This window comes from Poecilia formosa, unplaced genomic scaffold (assembly GCF_000485575.1).
Source record: "Poecilia formosa unplaced genomic scaffold, Poecilia_formosa-5.1.2 Scaffold803, whole genome shotgun sequence".
Classification (NCBI taxonomy): Eukaryota; Metazoa; Chordata; class Actinopteri; order Cyprinodontiformes; family Poeciliidae; genus Poecilia; species Poecilia formosa.
In genome coordinates this window covers 59734-68202 of record NW_006800742.1, presented here as the reverse complement: position 1 = coordinate 68202, position 8469 = coordinate 59734, and the positions used below count along the sequence as shown (strand labels likewise).

Sequence of the window (8469 nt, the reverse complement as noted above, 5' to 3'; positions counted from 1 at the left end):
TTCCACACAAATAAAATTTTGCCCTAAGTTTTTTATACCCCCTCTGGAATTAAAAAAAAAATTATGGGAAAATTAAAACCCATTTTGTCCCTATTCTCAAGAATCACTGTTATATCTTCCTAATGGACGTTCTGAAGGAAGGGGAATGAAATGGTGAGACATAGGTAAGCGTGTGAGACCTCTGTCTTTGCTGGCAAAGTGACGCACAGCAACTTTGAAGTAGCCCTGGATCCAGAGTACATACAAAAAAAAGTACAGCCTTGGTCCCGGCCTATTTAAAACTCTGCAGAGAGGGCGCTGTCTCTATTTCAGTTGCTGAGCTGACATTTCTGCCCACCTGTCACTGCTCCCCATGCTTACTGGAGCCCCGGAGCTGAGCAAAGAAACTGTGGTCAAACAGACGTTGTCACTGGTTTGCACCAGATCAAGTTCACCCCACAGTCTGAGCTAACGTGGACCAGCCAAACCAGTGCCGCCACCTGGGAGTACTAACGCTGTGCTGGTGACAGTTGGTAGTTTCAACAGTCACCAGCTTGAAACTACCAACAGGTCTGGAGGAACATTCTTCTGTCTGCAATTAAAGTCTTACTGAAAATGCATTAACACTATTGTATAGAATGGTACTGCTGTAATCTATGGGATATTTGGATGACCCTGTGCACAAGTCATCTTTTTTCTTTCCCAACTTTTCCCAAACCTCTTGGATAGCTCTGGATGAACAGACATCTCCAGCACCATCATCATCTTTGCTTTCTTTGTAGGATGCAGAATGAAAGCAGATAAACAGGACAGTAGAAGCAGTGCACAAGAGGTGGAATTGCTGAGAAATGACCAGGATCATGCGGTGGGCTGGACCATTCACCTGGAACAGTTTAATTGTTATGGGCCAGGCATACCCATGAAACCAGTCAGAAAACAAACTTTCTACTTGGTTTAAGATCTCAAGTCTTCTCAAGTAAAGTATTTCACGTTCAATTGAAATCTTAAGTCATTGGTATAAAAAGTGTTGTTGTTCAATGAATAATATTCCAATCAAGTTAAGTCTGAAGTCACAATTTTGTGCCTCAAGTCATGGAATTTAGATTCCAAGTCATGTGACTCTGCCCTGTTTTACCTAAGTCTAAGAGGCAACAACTGATCATTAAACGCAGGATAAAGAAAATGTGTCTGCACTTACTTTTCAGAGTACAAGACGGTATATGTATGCTCAGACTCTTCAACAGTCCATTTGAGAATAGTTTGAAAATCTAGAGATGTCCAATGAACATTCTGTGCTTTGGGAACAGAAGTGTCACCTGGGAATACGAACAGAAAACATTTGTCTCTTTAGAATGAAAGCATTTTCTACTCCTTTCACTGAAAGTTTATCATTATGATATGTGGCTTTACTTCTTGTGATTCCATGATCTTCCTTCCTTATTTTCTTCTGTTTGAGAGTAAAATACTCAACACGCTATGCTTGATACACTTTCATTAAACATACATTCACGACCATTTATAAATTTAATGGACAATTAATGGAACAAAACATTCAGTGAATAATGGTCCAAGTTTTCCCTTTTCTTGCTAAAAAACAGGTTCTGTTCACTTGGCAGTCTAAAAACGTTCACATGAGATCAGAGATGCTGTTCAACAATTTTATGTTCATGAAGATGCAGTGTCATCAAAGGTGAAGTAAAAATATCATAAAATGCACCATCTCTGTCTAATTACACATAAATATCCAGTATTTACCTTTAGTCTCCTGTGTTTTTATTTAAGTAAAACATTAATTCTATATTTCAGCTCCATGTTGGTTAATTTTTAACTTTTTTTGGCACCACTTGTGGTTTTTAATGTAGGCTAGTTGGGCAATTACCCAGGGCAGCATTAGAAAATTCTCAGATACTTTCTTACATTTTAATTGGTTGAATAGAGGGAGGAGGAGCTTTCCAAGGGTGCCATTCATTTGAGAACCACCACTGACTGGCATTACCCAGTAGGAGGGGTTCACACAGGGCTGTGGTCAGGATAAGGGAAGCACTCTTGCAAACTTAGTGACTTTTCAAAACCCTGTAGGACCTTTCTTTATTTCAAAAAGCGGTGAGAAACAAATCTAGCGGCTTTATTTTGTGTTACTGGAGACTCTGGCAACAAAAATCGCCAATCACTCTGCAGTAACTATCCTTAGTGAGCAAGCAGTTATAGCTGCCATGATCCCCTCCCACTTCCTAAACACTGCAATCAGTCTCACACAGTTGCCCTGCAGTCAGAGCAGAGGAGAGCCATTCCTCTCCATGTCCACATTGCAAAGAAATCATATGTGCAAAGCTGAGAAACACTACTGATCAATTCTCACCATTCCAACTCCCACCTCACCACAGGGGCGTATGTCTGAGTTGAGATGATTTTATACTTTAATGTGGGCTGTGATGTAGACATCTTCCAGGCTGTACCGTGGCAACCAATAGAAAAATTTAGCTGCAATGTAAACCCTTCAACCCAATGGATCTGACTGGTTGTTTCTGATGGAGCTGTGTATTTTATGGCAGGTCGATAGGGAGAAGGCAGAGGAGCTTAATTTTTTTTTACAGATTATCTGTGTCATATTATACTGACACGACCTGGTTATAGTTTTAGCAAATGTATAAAAGATATTTTTTATACTGCATCTTTAATTCTGATACTAGCGTTACGATGTGGCGACAGTGGTAGGAGTTTGTCCTGCAATCGACAGGTTCCCAGTTCCATCCCTGCTCTTTCCACTTCTGTCATTGTGTCCTTGGCCAAATGTGTCACTCTCTATCAGTCATACACTCCTCAGTCAGTCTGTCAGGCTCTGTTAGACTGAGTGTGTGAATCTTTGTGTGATTGGGTGACTGACTGAAGGAAGTGTGGGGTCCCCTGGTGCTTGATAAAGCACAAGTACGAGCCATTTATCAATATCTCCACCCACAGAGTTATAATCTGTTACAGATCAGTAAAACAGACTGATAAGTGCTGACCATAGTGTTTCATTTCTGCTAAAAGTAAAGCTTTTATCAGAATTTACTGTCTCCACATGTGAATCAGTGAAAAGGCTCAATAATAAGCAAGGTATCACATGCTGAAAATGTTAAGTTCCTTGGTATTCTTTAAACAGCCAGAGTAAACATGAACTTTTTATCCTGAATCGGATATGAGGTGGAACACCAGAAAGGAGCGAAGTTAAACAGTTCCTGAAGATAAACTAAATCATATAAACTCTGACCGGTGGGTTTCTAAGAAGGCTGTTTATTCACAGGGATACACTAGCAAGTCAATAAACATTCAGACAATTCCCAACTAACTATGTATATAAAATGTCCATCAGTGTTAAATTACATAGGTTGTTTGTAGGCGATTGAATTTCTCTCTAACAGAGCAATAGACTAGTTATACTCGATAATGTCATGGTATCCAACAGAAGTAAACCATAAACATGACTGTACCATTTCTAAGTGCACTGTGTGGAGTTTTCAAAGAGAGGCTGATGCAGATGACTTGTACCAGAACAGAAGAAAAAAATGATCTCATGACTTACCTGTGGTCATGCTCCAAGCAGTCATACATGCTCCCACACACAGCAGAGTTTTTATACATGCCATGTTAACACACTAGAATCCGTTCCAAGGCAATCTGTGGTCCTTCATTAACTACCTGAGGTGAAAAGAAGCTCGTCTGGTTTTCAGCGGCTCAGACTGTTTCTATGTAGCAGGGCAGAGAGCGTGGGAGCTGCTGTGAGGTGGAGCGAGGGGAACATTCAGGGTCCGCCTGCTGTATGCTGATTTTTTCCACATGTTTGCCCATATGGGGCTCAGTCTGAATTCCTCCCTAAAAGCCTGTCTTGAAGAGCATGAATGCCTTATGACTAAGTGTACGCATTCATTTGAAAATTGGGAAACTTGAGTTTCAGTCATTTTTATGTCTGAAGAGGACTAAGAGATGACAAAGCAGTGAGTAACACACTGGAATGGTATGTACTCTGAAAAGGGATTGTGGTCTGGAAATTAAAACAAGCTATTTTTCTCATCAGTGGTTCTTTTATAAGAAACAAACAGCTTAAGCTCACGTTGCCTTGACAACCGAGAAGCTTTGTGGCCTGACCCAGATCAGACTCACCATAAACCACTTTAGTTCCAGAGAATTTGTTAATTTTGATCACATTAGCCCTTAGCCAGATAAGTGGGTCAAAATGACTCAGTGAGGGTTCTTTTGCTACATCTTTTTAACAAAAGTTATAATTTCATATTCCAGGTGTTCCTCAAAAATGAGTTATTTAGATCATACCATTAAAAAATTGATCTTACCCCTGACACATTTAGCAGTATTTACATTTTCACAATACTATGCAAGCTTCCTAGCCATAGGGGAATTTTTCTGCTATAATCCAAAAGCACACATTTTCAGATGAAAGCAGAATTTCATGTCTTTTGTTCTCAAAACTTGTAATATTTTTTGCTTACATTTTTATTTTAGCTCATTTTTGTACGTCAGGGTAGCTGTGGGATTTTACAGTGTAGGGTAGGATTATTTTCTTTCTTGCCAAGTGTGAAAGAAGTGTTTCTTTCACACTTGGCAAGAAAACCTAGGTGCCATGAAATCTTTTGGCACCATGTGTAAGTCATTTAATAAGAATGTTGAGTGAAAGGCTGCTGTAGTTTAAAGCTAATGAATCTGCTAGTGTTGTTGTAACCAAGCAGATGTTTTTGCTCTTTGCATGCCTGACCAACACATCATGAGTTTTACCAGCACAGATTTATTAGTTCATACACATGTAGCGTGTAGATGGAGTAAATAAGAAAATCAGCAGTAAACTGATCTGTGCTGTGCTCAGCCGAGTGCATTCCTGAGGGAGCTGACTGAGGCCTCAGGGATGGTTAACTCTGAACTCACTCCTCTTTGGTCAGAAAAACACAAGATTTATGCTCAGTGAAATCTGATATCTTGTGGGAAAATGTCCTTATTTTGAGAGTATCAGTTTCCTAGAAAAGTAGTCAAAGCTCATCATGCTGTCATGTACGATTTAAGGGAAGTATAAAATCTGACTCATCTTATGTCGTCAGAAGCATCTCATTCAACAGCTGAATCACTCATGCTCAGACTGGACGTAAACCTAACCATTTGTTTAGTTCCATTTTACTTTATGTACCCAGTGAACATTCTGGCCTCCCACATTACTCAGTGGGACTTGGATGAGTTTTCTGTTTATTTTCAATGCACAAGTATTATTTTAACATTTGGCCCAGAATAATATTTGCATGTTTTGACCCTTTTCTCATTCATGGATTAAAAAATTGCACAACATGTCCTACAAAAACTTATTTTAACAGTTCTTCAAAGGTTAAAAAAGCATCACTTCATTCCAACTTAAACACAAGAAAACTGATTTAGACAAAATGAAAACATCATGTCTCTGTTATATCACAAAAATGTGGGTAAGCTGGGTGGGGAACTCAGTTGGGCTTTTGGACTTATGTATTCCATTACATGATGCCCTTTATTGCCAAAAGTATTGTTTCACTCCTTTTAAATCATTGGAGTTCCAACTCCTTCTATTTGTCACGTGGATGTATTAAATTGGGCACCTCCACTCTCATCCACTCTGACAGGTTTAGAGCAGTAAAACCTGCCATAGTTCCAAATAGAATCTTGTCAAATTAATCAGAAACAAACTTCTTGGTTAAATAAAAATACATTTAAATCACAAACTAACAGAAGATAAATAATGGCTTACATTTGGAATGTTATAAGCATTTCATCAAATTGGTCATTCTCAGGAGCTCAGTTTAATTCCAGAGGTACCATAATAAGACGCCTCCTGAAAAATTTGTCCTCAAATATTCATGGCTTAATATTCACAGATTTACTTGTTTGAGGAAAAGTTGTAGATTGTGTTCGTAGCGCATATTTGAGATATATTTTAAGAAAACACATAGCTTGAGAAGCTGAAGTATGTTGGTGTAATGCTACTTGACATTTGCAATTCAGTCACTGTAGTGCCAAGACAGTTTCCTCTGTTTCCATAGTTAACTATGTTTGCAATATTGAGATAGGCAGTGATACACATTTTTAGAGAGGGTCTCAAATGTTTTCAGATTTCAGCTAGTATTTGTGAGTAGGTGTGTTCCATGAGCACCATGGATACCAGGGATCCTGGGAATGTGATATTACAGTGACAGCCCAACTTTTTTTGGAGTGTTGGCTTCAATTCCTTAGTTCCAGTGTGTAAATAACTCCTAATGCTTCAGTATACCAAGACATTAATGCTTTGTGGGAACAGTTTGGAGATAACCCCCTCCTGTTGCAACATGACTGCATACCAGTGAACAAAAAAAGGTTAATAAAGACAGCAATCTGAGAGCTTCATGCAGAAGAACTGCAGCCAGCACATGTCCTGACTTCCACCTGATAGAACACCTTTAGGATTAATTAAATCAGAGACTATGAGCCTCACATTCTCATCTAATATCAGAATCTGACCTCAGAAATGCTCTTGTGGAGGAATGGACACACTTCTTAACCTTCAAGAAAACCTTCCCAGAGGAGTTAAGGCCGTAAAGGGTGAGCCAACCAAATATTTAACCCTGTGGACTACAAATGGGATATTGGCCAATTCATGTGTTTGAAGGATTAAGCAAATCAGAGTTTCTGTTAACATGACAATCCTACGCAGTGTGAGTTTGAATTGACACATTGCTGCACTCTTGTGGCTGCACACTGAAATAAGAAGTGTGCAGCACTTCTTATTTCACTACTACACGGCTCACTACTTTGAAGTGAGCCGTTCAAAGTAGCTTGCAAACTTAAGATGATTCACCTGAGTTTGTGAACGTGATCAATGACAGCTGGGGGTGGGAAGGGAAGGTAGAATTTAAGTTACCATAATACTGAAACATATGTTTAGTGAAAAATAGTTATATATTTAAATAAACAGTAGCATTCATTATTTCCAAAGTTTTCCCTGTGTAAATGTTATTTTTGCCATCACCAGTAAGTAACATCCAGTCTATCAGTTTACTACACATTAGTCTTTGCGGTCAGACTTTACCTACAAACAACATTGGGCCATAACTGCCAGAAAAAAAGACTTCAACATAGTGAGACAGGCACAAGTCTTTACTGGAAATGAAGACTCGGTGGAATCATTTTATGTTTTTGTTTTAAAAGGTTTCTGTTTCTCTAAATTATTCTAAGAATATATTAGGAATAGATTATGAATAAAACATATAGTGCTATTAACATGAGTTTTATTAGAGGTTTATATGTGTATTGTTTCTTTGCGGTTGGGCAGGTTTTATAGGTTTAATTTCACCCTGTGTTTGGACTGGAAAGGAAAATGTCAAATCTTGCAACAGTGTCAAATGCCACCATAATTGTTATTAATGAGCTTGACACACACACGCCGTGCTGGATAGTATATGTCGCAGCTTCTATGTGAGTGTTTAAAAAAAGATGATACAAACAAACAACCTACAAACAACATTGGGCCATAACTGCCAGAAAAGAAGTTATCAGAAACTGTCAGTCTGACATTTTTGAACTTTGGGAGCCTGGATTAAAAATTGTATCTTCTAATCTCCCAAGACAAGGCGGAATCCGAGTGGACACCAAGCCTTATGACTGATACTTTTGTGGATCTGGTTAAAATCGTGTCAGTGTTCATCGAGGCCACGTTTGGCGCCTTGTACTTGAGGCCGCAGTGAGGCAAGTAGGCTGCAGGAGTGCTATGTTTGAAATCGCTGCATTGGTTATTTGGTCATTAATTTATACCTTACCCTAAGTTGTTTGTCTTTTTCCACCAATGACATTAGTGAAGCCATTTTTAAACAGAGCAGCACACAAGGAGAGACCTGACCATGGCCTCTCCGTGGCCTTTTGTTTGGTTTCTGACGTCCCGGAAACATCTTAGGAGTTATAATGGCATCTGGAGCTAGCACTTCATCGATTATGGATATACTACAATCAAGTTGAGGAGTGTCTTGAGTCTTCTTCAGTCATTAAAAGGTTTGACTTGAAACCTGCATCTGCCCTTTTGTCACCTTCCCATCCTCAATTTCCATTTGCATGATTTGTTTCTGTTTCTACCAAAAACTGGATGAATACAGTCTTCAGTCTGGTGCTTTGTAAGCAAAATTGTTCTTTAAAAAAAAAGTTTAGTTGAGACCAGAAACTTCATAATTCCTTTTAATTTGTAGTTTCTGTTTATTTATTTAGGATAATGTAAATGTCTTCCAGTTCCAGTGTTAAATGTTCATTAGAATTTAAAGTTAAACGTTAAAAATCCTGGATATTAAATGCTAAACACTGGAGATAAAGTTAAACATTCCGTATGCCATTAAACCCTGAATGTTAAACATCAGACTGAAAGATAACCATTGGTGGCTAAAGCTTAACATTGGGGACAACTTTATTTTTGCACAATTTATTGATTTAAGGCTGCAAATCCTGGAACCTGTTTCTAATTAGAAA

General features: G+C 38.6%; 1 protein-coding gene across 1 annotated transcript in view; it reads right to left on the bottom strand.

The window, feature by feature from the left end:
* LOC103131656 (tissue factor-like) overlaps positions 1-3759 on the bottom strand; it is a 13651-nt gene extending 9892 nt beyond the window's left edge. The window contains exons 1-2 of the mRNA XM_007543359.2: positions 3542-3759; positions 1178-1295 (exon numbers count right to left, since the gene is read on the bottom strand). Of these exons, the coding sequence (XP_007543421.1) occupies positions 1178-1295; positions 3542-3605 (182 nt within the window). The 5' untranslated portion in view covers positions 3606-3759. The remainder of the gene's footprint in view (positions 1-1177; positions 1296-3541) is intronic.
* Between the last annotated feature and the right edge of the window lie 4710 nt (positions 3760-8469).